This window comes from Phalacrocorax aristotelis, chromosome 9, assembly GCF_949628215.1.
Source record: "Phalacrocorax aristotelis chromosome 9, bGulAri2.1, whole genome shotgun sequence".
In the NCBI taxonomy this organism is placed as follows: domain Eukaryota; kingdom Metazoa; phylum Chordata; class Aves; order Suliformes; family Phalacrocoracidae; genus Phalacrocorax; species Phalacrocorax aristotelis.
The window spans coordinates 12,852,917-12,872,439 of NC_134284.1; the positions used below are offsets into that span (position 1 = coordinate 12,852,917).

The 19,523-nt window shown below is 41.4% G+C and overlaps 1 protein-coding gene across 12 annotated transcripts in view; it reads left to right on the forward strand.

The window, feature by feature from the left end:
- Positions 1–19,523, forward strand: part of GPATCH2L (G-patch domain containing 2 like) — a 33,512-nt gene that overhangs the window by 3,460 nt on the left and 10,529 nt on the right. For 3 of the 12 annotated variants that reach the window (XM_075103548.1, XM_075103551.1, XM_075103549.1), the window contains exons 3-8: positions 4,494–4,558; positions 7,950–8,126; positions 8,514–8,593; positions 10,651–10,718; positions 11,513–11,552; positions 13,335–13,420. In XM_075103548.1, coding sequence (XP_074959649.1) covers positions 4,494–4,558; positions 7,950–8,126; positions 8,514–8,593; positions 10,651–10,718; positions 11,513–11,552; positions 13,335–13,420 — 516 coding nt within the window. Of the gene's footprint in view, positions 1–4,493; positions 4,559–7,949; positions 8,127–8,513; positions 8,594–10,650; positions 10,719–11,512; positions 11,553–11,603; positions 11,659–13,334; positions 13,421–14,055; positions 14,446–19,523 lie in introns of those variants that run through there. The other 9 variants (XM_075103546.1, XM_075103550.1, XM_075103547.1 and 6 more) reach the window with 4 other exon arrangements.

Here is a 19,523-nt window from a genome sequence, read left to right on the forward strand (position 1 = left end):
GTTGTTTTTTTCCCACCAGTCAGAGCCTGTTCCATCATGTCAAACTTGAACTTAAACCAGCAGGCTTTCATCCAGCCTTTATTTGTGCCAGCCTTTGAAAGAATAAACAAACAGCTTTGTCTGGACTGCTACTTGAGGACCATGCTGGAAGATTGCTTTGTTCTGTCTTTTATTTGCAAGTGTCTGCATCAAATGACATGTACCATCTGTGCCGAATCCTTGGGATTCTCTTTGGAAATCCAGGGGTTGGAATATTTGACCTCTCCAACACCACATGTGTGATCTGTGCTGTGACTCACTAGGGAGGGTCAAAGTTGGAGAGAAATACATACTACCCTCTTCACTGCAGAGTATCCCTCATGGCAGTGAGGGATCATGCTTTGGTCTCTGCTGCTCTAAATATAGCACTTTGCTGCTAGCAGCAGAGTGAAACTGGCTGTGCTTACCTCACTCTCACTCTGCTCTAGCTGTTTTTTCTGGTACCATAAGAGAAGTGCTTTGCACATACGTATAACAAGGGCATATCCTGAGGAAGGGAGAAGAAAATTGGATGCCTAGGAGAAGGAATGGTGTGGCTGTCATCACAAGCTGATGGGAGGGAAAGTCACTGATAGTATTTGGGACTTAGAAGCAGCCTGTGGTGATATGGTGATTTACGAAACACTTTGATACTGAATTGGTTCCACTACTTTGTACACTCTGCTAGCAGTGGGGAGTGTCACAAAACTAATGTGTTTTTAGGCATACTAGGTTGCATATTCAGAACTGACTTTTTTCACTTTCTTTTTCCTCCCTTCCACTGACAGTTGCTTTTCTTTGTTACATAGGAATGAATCTCTGGAAATGCTGAAATATCCAGCATTTTCTCTTTTTAGAAGGCTTCTTATCCTAAGTCAGATCAAAACCCTACAGTATTCAGTAGATGAACTCTCACTCACTGAGAAAGCTTTGGATTATGGATCCTTAATGAGGAGGTAGTTTTTACAGTTTGCTTGTGGGACTGAACCCAGTCTTTTCCTGGAGGAAGATGTGCTGTGGTATTGTGATTCAAAGTGTGTGTGAAATGAAATCTTTGAAATTTTTTTTGCCAAACGTGGCAAGAGATGAACACAAATTGAGAGAAAGAAGGATGTGCAGGAACATGATGAGGGACGATGATAGCTCTAAATTGGGTAATGGCATGACTCAAAGCCTGATATATAAATGATTGTGGAAACAACAGAGGAAGCAAGTGGTCTTAGTTTAAATAGCTGTTTGTATGATAGTACAAAGGTGACAATTAGCTGCTAAGACTGTTAGAAGTAACATGCCCTTCTCTCCCTTAATGCTTTGAGATTCCCTGCAGCCATAATAAAGCAAAGGCAAATTATATATTGAGTGCTAAAGTTCTTTCTCTTGTTGGTCTAAGCTTAGTACTCCCAGAATGGTCTGGGTTTGGCTTGAGGGCAGAACGAACAAGAGCTGTCTGAAAGTCACTTCGAATGATGTGCTTACTAGTGAGAGATGTGCAGTTTTAATCTACTCTCAAGTGCCATAACTCTTAACATTACTTTTTCAAACTGGGGATTGTACTGACCCACCAATGCTATGTGACTTCACTGGCTTGATGCTAATATATTTGTTGTGGTTTAACCTGGATAGGCAGCTCAGCCCCACACAGCTGCCTGCTCGCTCCCTCACAGTGGGATGAGGGAGAGGATTGGGGAAGTAAAAGCGAGAAAACTCATGGGTTGAAATAAAGTCAGTTTAATAGGTAAAGCAAAAGCTGTGCGTGCAAGCAAAGCGAAATAAGGAACTTATTCACTCCTTCCCATTGGCAGGCAGATGTTTAGCCATTTCCAGGAAAGCAGGGCTCCATCATGCATAAGTTACTTGGGAAGACAAATACTGTAACTCCAAACATTCTCCCTTCCTCCTTCTTTCCCCAGCTTTTATTGCTGATCACGAATTCATATGGTGTGGGTTATCCCTCTGGTCAGTTGGGGTCAGCTGTCCTAGCTGTGTCCCCTTCTGGCTTCTTGTGCACCCCCAGCCTACCTGCTGGCAGGGCAGTGTGAGAAACAGAGATGGCCTTGGCACAGTTTAAGCAGTCTTTGGGAATAACTAAACCATCAGTGTGTTATCAACACTGTTTTGGTCAAAAAATCCAAAACATAGCACCATAGACCTACTATGAGGAAAATTTAACTCTATCCCAGCGAAAACGAGTACAGTATTCTGGCTGGGGAGTGTAACCAGTGCTCATCCTGAGTGTGCAGTGCACTTTACCCTTTAGAAGGGAGCTGTTTCGATGACAGCCTGCAGTGGCAGTCGAGAGCCTGGCCAAGCTGATGCATTGGAGGCCGGTCTCTCTGTAAAGAAAAAAATTCCTTTCTCTCGGAAAGTAAGTGACAAAGACAGAGTGTTCAGCTTCCCCTCCTTCTCCAGCCCAGCCTGACCTTCTGCAGCCCCTCGGTGCCTCTTGTTTTCTTATTTTTATAGAAAATCAATATCCCTGCTGACACAAACAGTAGCTCAGGCGAAAGAATAAATGGGGGAAACCTGAGATCTCTGTCCATCACCTCTCACTTTAACTCCCCCAAACTATTTAATTATAAGCATGCTTTGCTCCGGGTGTTTGTGACAATGAAATTGCTAAATGAGGACCATTTTAACCAAAGATTGGGTGATCAATAACACTCTATAGCAGTAGCTTGTTGGATCAATAGCATTCATTATTTCACGGTTAAGGTAAGTAGCCTCCTTTGCAAGTGGAGGTCATTAATCAGTGCTTACTGGACCTGCAGAAAGGCTTGTGTAGAAGTCTAGTTTGTGTTCAGCCCTGAAGTGTAAAAGGGCTGGTGAACAGGGTGAGATCTGTGAAAGTTTGTTCCAGTAAAGCAGTGGCAGTAATGCGTACCTGTAAGGAACTAAAGAGCTCTCAGTACAACAGGATGCTTAAAGTACTGTTAATATGATCTGGAATCTTGACTTAATGCTTTTTCCTTTCTCAGGCACCTTTCCTCTGAGGATGCTAAAACCCTTATGAAGCAGTCACTCAATCCTTGCATCTGCTGCTTGTGAGGACTATTAATCCAGGCCTTTGAAAGGGAAAGCAGACATGCTAAGAGATTTGCCCAGGGTCATACTGTGTGTTGGTAGGAGAGCTAGGAATGAAATGAATGACTCATGGTTCTCAGTCCTTGGTCTTAATTGCTATGGTGTATGTGGGAGGGTGACTAGATGGCCAAACTTCGTAATGGTTTGATTTGGAATCTGGTATTAACTTACATACTGAAATGTGGGAATGAGGTACAGACTGTTCATCCAAGTTTATATGGCCTTTACACAGTGATGAAGATGCAGAGTTTGTAGATATCAGCATGATGAGTTGATTTGGCTACACTTTAGAGTGCATTTCCTAAGAGCAATAATATGCTCACAAAATGGGGTTTTATTATGTGCCTGCAGTTCTTTGGGGTGACACATTTTGTGATCCCTCATCCGTCAGCGTTTTGAATTGAGGGGTTTCCAGTTGATACTGGTGTCTAGTATGGTCCGATTTCCCTGGAAAAGGGAACCAGAGATGCTTTCTAACAGCACGCCCTGATTGGAGATTGATTCTAGTGCTGAGTTATACCTGATATTCACATCTAAGGCCTTAGTGGTAAGGGGGTGGGCAGGAAGTAGCTTCTGCTTGTTCTGATATCTCTCAGCTATCATCAGAGGAAGTATTGCCCAAAGTGTCTAAGGATTGATTTAGTATCAATATTAAAGCCATCAGATGCTTGGGACTGACCTGAGCATGTACTTCTGCTGCAAATATTCAGCCAGCTTTACAGTCAATTAACAGGTTCTTACACATTAATTTCTAGTTTAATTCTTTGGTTCAAGAATTAAGTCTCCTGTAACTGCTTCAGCAAATGCAAAGTGTGCTGTAACAAGGTTGCTTTCAGCAGCAGCAAGTCATGCTGTGCTAAGGTAGTTAGCTGGAAGAGTTGTGAATATACCAGCTGCTCTTCCCTCCAAATAAAAGTTGCCATAGATTGAAGGGGTGTGTGTGTGTGTGTGTGTGTTATGTACCTGTATAACATTTTTGAGAAAAAGGAATCTGAAGTAGAAAACTTCAGAGGGTTTTCAGTAGCTGTTAAGTGACCCAAGGACAGAGTTTTTAACTGCACTTAATTTCCTAGTGAGTATTCCAGACAATGTCATAGTTAGGTTATTAACTCTACTACCTGAGGCAAATGCCATTGTATTAATTACTTCTTGATAACTTAGAACTAGACTAGACACAGCATTCTACTCTTTTTCCAGTGATGCAGCATTGCTAGGTTTCAACAGAAAGCAATTATGTCCTGTGCTAGAGCCAGGCGTGTGTCTGAAATGCAATTTCTGTGAGATGTGTAAAGCATTCTGGGTTCAGAGAAGCTAGTAAAATGTAATTAAGTCTTTTTTTTTTTTTAATCTGCTGTTATTGTGACAATGGCATTTTTTGTTTGTTTTTATTTCAGTGAAACCAGCAGTGTATGCAGCAGCAGTGATACTGGCCTGTTTACCAATGATGAGGGCCGCCAAGGTAACAACTGTTCTGTGATTTTCCTCATGTGTTGCTGGGGAATTTCTCTCGCCTTCATTAAAAATACGAAGAAAAAAATCTGTGTTTGAAGAGGGACAGAGAGGGAAGTATGGAGAAAGGCCATTAGCCTTGGGGAGCTAGAAGTTAAGAAATGAGCTGAGGTCTACCGAGGTGTGATTTTTTTTATTTTTTTTTTTTTAAATAACAGTGCACTCTTCCTGCTGAAATACTTTGTATGTCAAATTTATAACATTTGAAATATAAGAAGCTATTATTGTGGAAAGGCATGGAAATACAAGAGTTTTGGAGCTCTCCATAATGAAAGAGCAGAGCTTATGATTTGTTTCCATAGGTGTTTTAATTGTTATCTACACACCATTAGCGCTTGAATCTCTTAGTTTCTCTACGGGCAGGAAGAGATGATGTGAAAAATGATCAGTTAGTACTGATAAGTCACCTACCAGACTGTGTTAAGAAGACAACAGTAATATGTGATAGGTTTTATTTCTTTAAATACACATTCCTTCCTTGCTCTTGTGTGCATTTGTTAAGCCTAGTATTTTCAGTGACTGTTGTAGAAATGGTTTCTTAGGAAGTTTGAATGTGGAGTGTAATCTGGTTTTATTTATCAGTGACAGCACAGTGTACAGTTTACGGGCGATATGGCAGAAGTAAGTGTGAAAGAGGTTGTAGTAGGCACATAGGCGCTCAGGACTTACATTTGGAACAGGTGGAATGTGACCCTAGAGACATGTAATTCTGTGCGGCTTCTGCTGGTGTGCACTCTGATTCTGTCACATTTCATAGGTGAAGATTTGGATGAGATCTCTTCTGGGAATATATGAGTGCTAAAGGAAGTAGTATCTATAACTCAGTAGGAAGTGCTGCTTCCACTAGCTTGTTACTGACCCAGGTATCTGTGTGTGAGGCAACACAATGATAGCAAATATTCTTACGTGTTTTCTGATGATATGTTAGGCTGTAGGGCCAATCTGTTGTGATCTTAGGTGGCTATAATACTTTCGGCTAAGGGTAGGGATTTCAAGTATCAGCTTTGACCTTTGCTGAAAAATAACTGTGTCTAGCCTCCCATCCTTAAAAAGCAACAGAAAAGTCAAATCTTTTGTCCTCTCTTTTTACCGATGACTGTTCTGGGGGAGCTGAAACTAGTGAGCACTTGCGTATCAGATGATGAAGCAGGGTGGTGACTGAAGTGTTAAATTTTTACTTCATCACCCAAGGCAAAATTGATATATACTGGATAGGTATATATATGCACACTTGTCTATATGCTTGCCCTATATACTTGCCCTGGTTTTATACCCTGTTTTAGGCATTAATTTTTGGCTGCTAGTGGAAGTAGGATACATAGTATACAACAGCATGTAGAGTATACTGCTTAAATAAATTAATAAAATTCAATTACAGCTTTCCCTGTCTAGGTACTAGAAAAGATTTGACATCCTAGTCATCAGGCGTCTGTTCAAACAGTTTATACTATAACAGCTTTCTGGCCAAGATGTTGTAGCTTGCAGTTATGTTAAAAAGGGTTAAAAAATGTTGTTGCACTTTGAGGTTAAATAAGAAACATCTCCCTTTCCTTTTTTTTTTTTAGACATTTTCTAGTCATAAAGTAAATAACAAACAACAGCTTTCCAGTTCAGTGAGATGGACAGAGCACAAAACCCCCCCCTTTTTTTTTTGGCACAGATCGTCATCTTGGAGTAGTACTAGAAAACAATTTCTGAAGTGAATAAAGGGAAATTTAAGATAGCAGTGTACTTATATTGTGTAGCCTTTTTTCCATTCGTTTGAGGTTATGTCATGTAATATTTGTGCTGTTGCTAATTAAATAGGTTGTGTTTGCAGTTCCAGCACTTCTGTGAGCAGGGAATGGTCCTAGTTTGTACCTTAATTGTAAGTTGTGGTTTTTGTTTTGTTTGGTTTTTTTATTATTGCATTAGGATCTCTCACGGTGAAAGTTACTGTGGTATTAGCATATGATCCTGATTGTTAAAGTTTACCTTGTGTAAGCTGTGAGTTGAGATATAACAGTGCACTATGCTCATAGATCCAAAACTGTTAGGGATATTTTTGCACAAATTATGATCACTTACAAGAATTATCCAACATTTTAGTTTTAATTTACTATAACATGGATAGGGATATTCATATTTTAAAACATATTTATCACAAGCGTGCTAGGTCAACTGACATATCACCAAAATAAAAAGCAATGTCAGAGCTTTGGGATTAAGTGTTCTGGTTGTCCTGTCTGTTGATGATTGGAGTTGGTTTTGACTGCTGCTGCTTCTGTTATGTGCAAGGTTGCAGAATTTGTATCAGGATGAGTTTTTTTCTTGTATGCTTTTTTCCTTTTTTTTTTTTTGTCTGGCAAGGCATGTGGGTAGGCATAAATGGACTTCAGTCATGAATAACGTAACCTGGTGAGGAAAGGAGAGTAAGTGGGGATGCTTGACTTGAGACTTAATGGTAGGCAAATGAGAGTTTTCCCTAAGTCAGGTGTGTTAGTTTTTTAAGGCAAGGTGAAGTACCTTGCAATTAGATGGGACTGTTTGTTAGTTGGGCTACTGAAAAAGCCAAGTGTGTCAGGTTCTTTGCCCTCTTCCTGCTTTTTTTCTTACGCTGCTCATGTGCTACTGCTCTCAGGGGTTTTCTGGCCAGGCAGATTTACCATGAATGGTGTCTGATGCAGTTCAGTTTTAAACTACAACTGCATTAATTACAGTGATTCTGCTTTATGGAGACTTCGGTCATGACTTCTGTTGCTGCAGAGAGTTTGTAGTTGTGACAGACTCTAAGACATTTTGATTGAGACAGACTCACAGCATGGTTAGTACTTACACTCTAATAGTTGTGTGTTTTCCTCTTAGCTGCTGTCTTAGGAGACTAGGTATCTTTCTCATCAGTGAGCATGCTACTTTTGCTTACTCTGTGAGCCTGGTCTTCTCCTGATGTGAAGTGTCTCCTGTGACAGCCTATAATGTGCCAAATGATTGGCCTCTACCTCTGTCACAGTAATTACTTCAGAGAAAGAGTTGTGCATAAGACATCACACAACATTGAACTAAGGTTGATGAGATGCAGTAGCAACAGAGTGCTAAAGCTGCCCTAGGCAGGTCTATAAAGAGAGCTTTGTTCTATAGGGAAAATCTGTAGACTGATGAGTTGGATAGTTTAAAGCATTTAGTGAGGCCCCATAGTTACTGCAGATCACTGAAACAGAATACAAATATAAGGCTTTTCAGGAAGGAATTCCCAAGGAGACTTCAGCTGTTTCACATCCAGAAATGCCTACCTGTAGTATTTTGTGGGACTGTCATAGGGCACATTGATGTAACTTGTGGCTAATTCCATCTTATTTCTTTAGGAGATGATGAGCAAAGTGATTGGTTTTATGAAGGAGAATGTGTTCCAGGATTCACTGTCCCCAACCTTCTTCCCAAGTGGGGAGCTGACCACCGATCTGAAGTGGAGAGGATTGACTCAAGCCTGGACAAGCTCTCAGATTCCATGTTCCTTTTGCCCTCGCGGCCAGCTCAGAGAGGTGAGGTCCGTAAGGAGTGCCATGTGTTTGAGAACTTTTGATGTGATAGCAAGAGTAGATTCTGTTAGTAGGTGCTGCAGTTTAAACTGATACTGGTGATCTTGTTTTTGGTTGTGTTGTTTTTTTTAATGAATCAGTTAAAAATAGCTTTACTACTGGAGAGGATACTAAAATACTCATACCAGCTGCCCACATTCTTGAGTCTTCTTTTTATTAAATAGGGATTTTCTTTGATATGTGAATACACTGGCATGTCTGCCTCTTGCAGATTGAGAAAAAAGAGACAGAGGATCTGATCTGACTGCCGAACTAACCGTTTTTCCTGGTGTTTTTGTAAGGAAGAATCTTCTGTATTTGTTGCTCAGTTTTTCTGGGTTTGGTTTTCAGGATTTCATGCTCGCCTGAATCGCCTTCCAGGAGCTGCCGCCCGTTGTCTCCGAAAAGGTCGGAGGAGGCTTGTTGGCAAGGTATTCCTTTTGCAGGATAATAACTTTGTATGTCCAGTGCTGATCAGTCCTGAGGTACTATTCTAAGATATGATGTGAATTGTTTTCTGCAGAAAGGGGTCCTGTACATTTTTTGTTTCCTGTATTGTTTGATTTAACTGCTTTGACTGTCAGAAGTTGACTGAGTGACTAAGTGGATTTTAAGGCAGGTTTGGAGTGGCAAAATCAGTTATCACTGCTAAAAGCAGTATGAAAGGACGTCTGAAGATGCGTGACAGGGAGCATAAATATCAAGATTTAGACAGAACATAGGGGAAAATGATGATAGCGTGAGACTTGTGAATGCTCATAATCTGAGACTACAAGGGCAGAGAGGTGACCTAAAGGTGAAGGAAGGCCAAATTTTAGATAGCGAAGCAGACTGATATGAATGGCAGCAAAGGAAGGTGGTTTTAGTGGTTGCATTTTTAGTGGAGAGACAGAAGAATAAAAGGGTGTATGCAATAATGCGGACAAAATTACCCAGAGGCATTGGCTAGGTTCATTTTATGTAAACAATAAACAAAATGTGAGTCCTGTTTCTAAAGGAATAAGCAATACTTTGCAGATGCCTGTCTAAAAGAGGGGGGGATGCACCTGGTTGGGTCTGGATCTTGGAGTGCTGAGTGCTGCTGTCTGTCATAAAAGATCTTTCTGAGAAAGGTATTGGCTGTGTTTGGCATTATTTTTACTGGGATGTGCTCTGTGCTTTTGAAAATATTGGCATGTATTCTGAGCTGACTGGCTTTAGAGAGTCCGTTAGCAAGGTATGTTAGAGAGGCCCAGAGTCTAGAGGAATGCGACTTCTTCCTTCTGTTCAGTCACACTTGAAAGATCCTTGTTTGCTCCTTCTTTCTTCCACTCACCTTGCTTAGTTGTAACAAGCATTTAAAATGTGAATCCTCAGCTGGCAAGAGACCGGCTTTGGGTAGGGTTCCTCAGGCCACCTGCAAGTGGCTGGGCCTGTTGGCAGCACCTCTAATGATCCAAATAAGAAGGGTAATATTTACTTGTTTAATTCATCTTCATCACCTTAAAGGGATCTTTGTCATTTGCAGCGGAGGTCACTGCTCCCCCTTCCCCATCTCTCTCTAAATTGTAATCATAAATAATGAGTTTCATTCAGAGCTCCCCGCCAGCGAGCTGCTAATTACTAAAAGTACGGCTTGTAATTTACACAGTAATAAACCGTAAATTTAAACATTATGGTACTTTAAGTTAATAATTTTCCTACTGAAACAAATAGCCCATCTTTCACCCCTGCTGCTACAACTCCCCCCAAACTTTGAGTGTTCTGCCTATGTACCTGGCACAAACTGTGAAGAATCTTACCTGTGAAAGCCTTTTACCCTCATCTTCAGAGCCTTACTGCAAAGTATATTTGTTTCTTGGATGTAGTTGCTATGCAGATATGAACAGCTGGTGCTTCAGGCTGTGCGTGTAGTATATGCCAGCATAAAGCACATACACAGGGCAGTGTCTCATAGGGAGAAATGTGCTCCCAGATCAAGTCGTTTCTGCTAGGATCTACCTTTTCTTTAGCTGCTAGAGGTCCTGCTGCTGAATTGCTGTTTTCAGAAAGGGCAAAAGCTTCATGTGTACTCATTGTTTCAGTCACCTGTGCTCGGTGAATCCCCACTGTTAGCGGGAGAGTGTGATGTCCTGTCTCTCAGTCTGTTTCTGGCCCAGCTGACCCCAGCAACCTGGAAATAAGCACTTCTCAGTCATTTCCCTGTTCCGTGCTGCATACTTTGTACTGGTCCAGTTCTTGGTGCGCCCCTGTGCAAGCAAACGACGTCACTAAAATTATAAAACCAAGCCCCACAAATAAAACCAAATAATTTTCTGCCATTCTAATTAGTTAAATCAGCTCAGTTTTGGCTCTAAAAGGAGAAGGTGAAAATGTTTAGCTAAGAGTGGGCTGGGAAGGAAAGGATGTGGCCCAGGGGAGTAGGATCTGTTCTTATTGGCAGCAGCAAACTATCATGTCTGCTCACTGTGAGAGAGTCTGCAACCTTTTACCTGTCTTTGTATTTCAGGAGACCTCCATGAGCACTGTGGGCACCGAGAGGCTAGGTCAAATTGTTAGCGATCCACGCCAGAAAGAGTAAGGCCCTTAACAGCTGTTGTGTGGAACTTTGGGAGGGGAGGAAGAACTATATGGTCCTCTTCCCTCCTGGGATTGAAGGGAATGAAGAGCTGGGTGGTAACTTAAGCATGCAGTGGCCTGTAAAATGGGAGACACTCCTGTACTGATGGCTTCTCTGTTTTCTTATTTGCCATTGCTGACTTCTGTTTTGTTTGTAAGGTGGATGCTGCTCTTATGCCCTTTTTATTACAGTCAGCTTTTTCTTTCCCCCTCCCTTATAATGTGCCACTGCAATAACTCCAGATCTTCTGCGCAGTATAAGAAGACTGAGCTCTGTATGTTAGTTATTTAAAAAGCTGCTGTGTGAAGTCATGCTATGGGTGCATACCCAGACTGCAGAAATGATGCTGACAAGGCAGCTGCAAAATTGCTTTCGCTTTCTTTGGTGTTCTGTCTCCTTCCCCAATTAGTGTATTTAAACTGTAGTCAGCACCGGAAATAGTCATGGTGTGTATCCTTTGGCATCCCTCTAATGCTATTCTTGTTGGGCAATGGATAGGTAAGGGTGGCACCTCATGACTAGTGCAGTGGGTCCAGCCTTCACCAGCTGTTGGTATCCAGTTTTCTTCCTTGGGTCTGAAATTAATTGTTTATGATATGTGTCCTGCTGATGTTTAATCTTTCTCCTTCTCCCTCCATCTTTGTTCTTCCCTTTCCCTTCTCTCCTTACCCCCAACCTTCCTTTTCTCCCCTGTGGTCACTCCTTCCTTGGCATTGCTCCCATCTGTCCTTCCGACTCTGCCTCATTCCAGTTTTTGGTTACCGTCCATGGGGAAGAGAGATCGCAACAAGGTAAGCTGACTCTGCTCTACCTTTTTATTTTCTTGGTTTCCTTCTCTCTAGAAAGAACCAAGTGCCGGCTTCTGATTTCCCACACACTGTGGCCTGTGCACATGAGGTAAGGCATCTGCCCCTTCTCATCTTGGTAACTCATGTCTTTTGGGCTTTGAACACAACCCACGTCCCTGGCATTATATTGTCTATTTAAACTGAATAGCTCAGGAGCTCCTTGTGTTTATCTCCCAGTTTCAGGTTAGTGTATGCCGCCTTCTCTGACAGTGAGTAGGTTCGAAAATGCCTCTTTGGCCCCTCAGAATTCCATAAGAATTGGGACATTTTTCTCTTTTTAAATGCTTTGTTTTGTTGTCTTTGGCTCAGGCTTCTACCTGATAGTCTCATCAACAGAGAAGACAAAAATGATGAGCTGATTGTAGTTAAATAGCAGCCATAACAGGAAGACGTTAGAGGTGATAAGCAAGAGAAATAGGCATTCTTTTAACTGAAACTCTTGTGTGTACACTTTTATATTCTTCAGTAAGTCTCCCATAGCTTCAGTGTTAGAGGGGATTTTTTACTTAAGATATGAGTTTGGGTTCTTGATAGCAGAAAGCAAAAAGGATCTTCCATTTGAGCACTTGCATTATAACAGTGTTCCTAGCCATGCACGCTCCCTTCTATTCCTTTACGAGTTGTTTTTTGGTTGGTGAGCAGTAGGATTGAAATCTGTTTAACACTTCAGGTGACTAAAAATACATATAGTACTGAGTTCTAGAGTTGCAGATAGCTTTTATGACAAATCCTGCTACAGCTGTGGATTATTCAGTCATCCTTATTTAAAAATGCATCAGTAATCCTAGTAATACAAGTATTCTGGAGATTGGTGTAGCACTTTGCAAAGCAGATGGAAATTAATTTCATGCTTGTGGTGTGAATTATAAATAAAGAGGAGATGCTGAATGGAAGCATAATGCAAGTACCCCAGAGAAACCACCAGTCTAAACCTTCTATTTGCATATTGAGCAAAGTTTGCTCCATGCATTGATTGATTAGATCATTCCATTTCTGTCCTGACCTTTTAGGGGAAAAAAAAAAATCTGGAGAGTTGTCTTCTACAACGAGCTGTCTTGCACAGGTTTGATGCCTTCAGGGTTTGTCTAGTGTATGTCTAACACAACATCTAAGATTAACCTGACCATGCAGTGTTTCAGAAATTTGTTCAAAGTAGTTTGCAAAGAAAGCTTGTGGGGTGGGTTGGGAGTGGGAGGAGCAGCTCGCTTGCAGTGGAATGAATTGGGAGCTCATTGTGAACTGAATCTGGTAGGCCTGAGCCTTCTAGAGGTCTGTTTCAGTGACACATATGACCATAGGGAATACTGGAACTGCTCTGTGGGAAGTTCTGTGCTTGCACCATTCATAACAGTGACTTTTCCCTCTACAATGTGACGGTAGACAAGAGGTTTCCTGAAAAGGAGGCAGACTTTTTGCTCATGGCATGCAGCAGTAGAGCTCTTTGAGTATGCTCTTAGTCAACTACCATTTGTAATAATATGAATTAAAAGCAAGTGTGCTTATAAGGCTGTCTGTTGTGAGGACATGGTTATGAGATTTGCTGTTGCACCCTGTGCTAGCCTTTTGTCTCACGTGAGAGTCAGTTCTCACCTAGTCTCATCTCTTGATATGTCAGAAAGGTCGTCTTATACTGTGTGAACAACTATAGGGAATAGATCTGAGCAGCTGTATTTGGAGATTATTTCTTGTAATGCTTTGCTTAAATAAAATCTCTTGACTTTCCAGTTCAATCCATTATCTCCTCTGTACTCTCTGGATGTGCTTGCTGATGCTTCGCACCGAAGATGCTCACCAGCACACTGCACTGCCAGGTAACTCCCTTACTCTGCACTGTTGGGGTTGTCTCACTTCCCTCCCATGGTTATCGTCAGTAGTGCTATGTGGTCTGAACAATAGTCGTGGACCGGAAGTTAGCGCACTTTTTCCTTGGAGGCTGGTGTTCAAACTTAGCATAAAACATACTGATGCAGGTTATTTGAGAGTCTCAATACACTAAGCGCTTAGAGTATATGAAACAGTGTTTGGCAGGCAGGACATCCTGTGCTTTTAGAAATAAGTGATCTGTTCTGGACTGTGCAGTAAGTTGCTGCATCTGTTGTATAAGTACAAATGGACATAGTATTGTTGCCCACTATTTAAGTCGCAACAAGATGAGACGGAAGGTGCTGACAAGCTTGTGTGGGTGACGTGCTGAGGCATTTTGGTATCCCGGGTGCCTAAAATAGACCTTCTGAACAGATTTAGAACTCACCTGAGGTGACCTCTAATGGCTTGATATCTCTCTCTATTGCTATAGCTTAAATTTAGATCTAGTTTGGCCAAACATTGAGGTATATTTGAGTCTGCATAGTTGGGGTTAATAAGCTATTCAGGCACCTTCTACTGACTAATCCTGAATAAAATTCAAGTGTTGGCCTTGGAGCTGACTCCTGTTCTTGTATTGCAGGTGACTATCTAAAGGTGCCCTTGAGCTCTTTCCCCAAGCAAGGAGACAAAGGCTTGCTTGGGACACAATTCTGCTTTCGTGCTTGTACGAAGGACCAAATCTGAAAGAAACGTCTGGACTTTCAGCTTCATGGTTTTCTTTCCCTTGTTAATTAGCAAATAGAGCATGAAAAATATACTGAGGTTGTATGTGTCTGAACGAAAGCTTGGCACCCACCCAGCAAAGCCTCTCCTCCCACTGGCTTCTGCAGGGAGTTTTGTGATGTTGCACCATGACCTCATGCTGCTGTAGCCAGCATGTTAAAGCTGTAAAGGGGGAGGGAGGAAGAAATCAGCTCTTAAACATTCAACTGGATGAGAATAAAAAGAATTCAGAAGATTGTGTGTCAGCAAATTGGTTTCTTTCTGTGCTTTTGCCCCAGTCTGGGGATGTTTTGTGCCTGTGAGGCAAGACGATTGATTGATCTCTTCATTTACAGCTAGGATAACCTTTCTTGTGCCTTGACTGTTTTACATAGTGCACTACAGAAGTTTGTCTTCCAGAAAGGAGAGCTAGACAAATCCTGCCCATAAATTCAAACAGGGCAAAGTCTCTGCCTTTGTGATGATCGGTGAAGGCCCTTTCTAAAGCTAGTAGTTATGGCAAGAGATTTCTAAACCTTCAGGGATCATATTTGATTGGTTTTGCTAGTTAACCAATGAGTATATGCGTGGTTCCTTCCTGTAATGAACAGGTGACTTGTGTCCTGAGAAACATAATCCCTGATGAATTGTTGTTGAATGTTGGCAGAGAAGTTGTCGCATCCCGGAGGTGGCTGTGTTTTTAAGTGCCTGTAGTTTGAGAAAGTAGTTCCTATTCTAGTGTGAAAAGTGCTCAAGAATCTTTATAGGAGAAAGAAATATGGAAAAAATGAATGTATTGTGTGGCCCTATGTATGTGGCAAGGATTGAACTCTTCAGTGCAAGGTGCTTGCTTTACATAAAGATGCTGCTAAGGGCACAGAAGGAAATTGTTCCTTCACAGAAATGTGTTTTTGACAATAGTTGTTCTTTAGGTGCTTCAAGAGCTAAGCCTATTAGTAGTCCATTTTCTTACAGGAAGTTCAAGTGATCTCTGTAAGCGCTGTCCAGCCATTGCCCCAGTTAACATCTTCCTCTTTTGCCTTGGATGGCGTCAATTCCAGTAGTTTGTGCTTTAGTAAGCTCCTAACAGCTTGCACCTCATGCTGGAGAAACTCTACTTGGAAATTTGTCAGAATGCTAATCCCCTGAGAATATGAAATGTATTACAGAAGAAACTGTCTTGATGTTGTGGACATCCAATTTCTTCAACCTGATGCTCATGTGCCATGCAAAATTACCTCTCCCTGTTCAGTTTCTGCTATCGTGAATGTGTCCGATGGAGTATAGTTACCATGTGGAGTATTTTCTCTCCTGTGGAAATGTCTTCTTTCTCAATGATGGATTTGGTGCTGTTCATCTGGAAGAGCAGTTCTTCTGGAAGACTGGTAACCCAGTGCTTCATTTAAGCAGAGCTGATGGCCAGAATACTGAGCAAAGTTGGGGGTGTTCAAGAAAGAATCTCCTCCTTGACACTGAAAAGCCTATGTGGAGCATTCCTTAGGAAGTCTTATTTGAAAGGCTGTATAAATTGTACACTACTAAGATTACCTTTCTTGCTTTGTCTGTGATGAGAAGAGATTTCATTCAAAGTGTATGCACAGCACTGGGAATTTCACACCCATCATTAGAAGCAGTTTTGTGTGTGTGGTGACTGTTATCATTAGTGGTATAATTTTATTTTGTGAAGCGAGGAGAGTTTCTTGCTTTCTCGCTGTCCTCCCAAGGGACAGCTGGTGTATTAATTTGCTGTATTGCCTCCTGGCTGTTCCCAGGCTGTTTTTCCTCTTCATCATGGAATTTTTAATGGCCTTGCTGCCTCTCGGGAGGCATGCAAGGAAGAGTACCTCAGGGATCTCTTCCTTTTTTCACATGCCTATAATTACTCTCCTTTAAGAGCACAAAGTGTTTGCTAATCATGTCTTGTCTGTTAGGTTTCAGCTTGATGATGCGGGCTATTAAAAGCAAGCAAGTAGAGATTTGCATGGATAGCCTAAGTGATCCTTCCCAGGACTCTTTCTCCTCTCTCCGTTTCCCTTTCCGGGAGAAAGGAGTCGTCTGAACAGAATTTTCTTCTTGAACTCCTACTTAATAGGATTTTATACAGGTTCAAGCAGAATATCTTATTAGATTTTGGGTTTTCAATGGCTCTATTGGTGGGAAGATATTATAGGTTGGTGGTTGGTGGAATGTTATTCCCTTGAGGTAGGGTAAGAGTTACAGAAGAGCCTGGAGCCAATGTTCCCTTCAATTTGAGTTTGAATAGCGGGTAGAATAAGAGAGGAAGGTAGAAGATAAATTGTCCCTAATGCCATTTATTATTTGCCTAGCCTTGAAAAAAAAGGTTATGGGTGAAAAACTCAAATGTTCTAACTGGAGGTCATAGGAAAAGTGGACCTCAGATGGCAAGTAGGTGTTGAAGGTGAAGATTTGAAGAATTACGTTAGAGAGACCTCTGAACAGTTCAGATGAATTGAAGAAAATAGCTTTGCATGTACTCTCAGTTAATATTAACAGTAAACCTAGAGTTTAATTGGGTTTAGAAGCAAGTCTTTCATCTTGCCTGGAACATGGGATAAAGATCTAAAAGAGTGAGTGATCATCTCCTAGTAAACTGCCAGTTGCTCTATACCCTGGATTTGGTCGTGGTGTTAGAGTGAAAAGGTTTGAACGTCTCTAATTCTAGTTCCAGCTCTGGAAATATGCTTGTCAAAGTAAATTTTGTTCTTTCTCTCCTGTATCAGTGCAGAGATCCTGACATTTCTGCCTCTTACCCAAGCATGTGGAAGTATAGTGATTGGCCATGATGTCGAGCCTTTCCTGAGGTAGCTGAAGGAGTGAACAGATGTTCACAATTTCATGCTGTCCCATTTGACCAAGATGGTATCCAGTTCATGCCATGCAACCTATCCACACATCTTCATCTTCCTGGAATTGTTTTTATGTAAAAATGTCTCCTGACAACTGCTTTAGGCATCTTCCCCCAAATTTTTCTAAAACTCTTTCCATTTAGCTGGAGCACTTTCACATCTTCCTTTGCTAAAGCCTGGCTAATATTGCAGTTGGGGATATAACTGAATTCTTCTGACAGGCATGCAATGAACAGAAGCTATCAACCTAGTGCCACATGTAGTTGTCTGAGGCCTAATGCTCCCATTTTGGTGAATCCTAATTCTCTGGAGTGAAAAATAAATTCCCATTGGCTTCAGAATTTTATTTACTTGTTATTGCTTTCTTTGCTTGTAAAGCATATTGCCATTATCAAATCTGTGTACTCAGCAGGTCTGGCACGTATTAGAACTTTCTGGCACAGATATCATGTGATTCAGTATGAAAATAGAGAATGCAATATATGGGATCACATTGTCTCTGCATAAAATGCTTACCTGGAAAACTAGAAGAAAAGGCGTTCACTTGATTTGTCACACAGGCTTTCAGCAATGGAATTGCTATGTCATTGGAGTGCTTACTTGGGGAACAGACTGCTGCTGAATGAAGACACGTAGGATTCAGATGATTTAAGAAGTGAGCTGATGTGTTGGTGATTTTGGAATCTGAAAATCTGCTCTAGAAAGTCTCCCATGAGGTTCTGCAGGGCAGAGGAGGCTCTGCTATGCACAGGAAATATCTGCAGTGTGATGTGATAGAAGGAACTGCTTGCATGCATGGGAGCTTTGCGTGCAGACTGGATGAGTAACTTGTATTGATTTACATCTATTATGTGCAGATCAGACTTTGGTGCCCAGCTGGCTCTATAGTCAAAGTGGAGGAAGAACTCTACTTTTACTATTAATTTTGTGAAGCCACTGTCATCAGCCTCAGGTACACTTCAGGGCTTAGGGAGCCTTTTATTTGGCCTGTGTTTGCTGGGAACATAGCATCACAACAGCAACAGCTGGGTTGTGTGGAGTTTTAGTAGCAGTATCCTTGTTAGAAGGCTGTCTCTGAACATTTACTTTAACATGAGGATAATAGCATCCCTTGTTTGTATGACAGTAGATTAATGGCTGCCTCTCACTACATAAGCCAAATGCTTTGCTCCCTCCAAGGGTAGGGTTAGAGTAAGGATTGTCAGCAGAGAAGCTGGATGATGTGAGATTACAGTGAGAGGCATACACATCCCCAGGTGTGCCACGTCCCTCCTGTCTTCAAGAAGGCCACAGACTGCCACAATTAGCTCTGTAGGGTCTTCTCAGAGACCTCTGTTGTGAGATTGAGGTGTTTTTTACCCTGAATTTTGAGAGAGTGGACATCACTTTACAATGTAGACTTTTCACAGACTGAAAGTTTCAGGGACCTCATGCTGTTCAGTAAGGTTCTTTGTGGGCTGGTGTCTGCTAGTGCTCTGTATTGTCTCCCACAGATTATACTGCCAATCCTAATTTTCTGTTGAACCCTGTGGTAGATGTAAAATAGTGGCAAGCTCCTGTGACCCTATAGTCCAGCGTGTGGTCACCTCAGACTGTAGGAGTGTGATAGGAGTCTGGTGTATGCAATTACAGTTCATTTAAAAAAAAAGTCGTAGAATAAATATGTGGAAAAGAAAAGAAAGGAAGCATTACTTCTGACATATTAGAGACATCAGTGAATCTCAGCTTTCCGCATAGCAAAGCCTGCTTTTTCTCCAGCATGACCTGCATGCAGAATCAGGTATTTTAAGTACTATGTTAAGGACAAGAAGCAAATCCGTATTTCCTGGATAATTCCTTTAGCTTGTGATTTAAAAAAATCATTGTCAGAAAGACACTACTTTTATATAAAACCATTTTTCTATATATATGCAATTTTTCATTCACTAACTCCTGGTAGTGAGAGGCTGTAGTGTGATTTGGATATATTGCAGCCATCAGCATAGCTATACTTTGAATCCTGCTCTGTCTCTCCAGCTGTGTTCTGCTTTTTCTCTTCCCAAGTTAAAATTTTGGTCCTCTCTAGACTAAACTAGGTTTTGACATTAGTCTCTGGTCACCTATCGGATCCAAGTGTGACTGAGCACTGTGATGTTGTTTTTTTCATATGATCAACTAGCCATAGTCCAAAAGTAACCAGACAATTATTTTCTCATTAGTGTTTGTGCAGCATTGAAGGAAGTATAGAAGCATAGCTGAAGAGATTGAAAGCCAGTAAGTACAGAGTAAGTACTATTCTAGTTTCTTGGTTTAGGCCCAGATCTTTCATCCCACATAGCTCTGTGCCTCAGACTTCTTCAGAGAGGGGCTTGTGACGATGCACGAATGTGCATTTTCTCTCAGCCTTTCCTCTCAGCCCTGTTCTATTTTACTTCAGAGTAATTTTTAAACTGTTCAGAAGCGTTGTTAAAATTCAACTTTGGCAGAAAAACTAATTCAT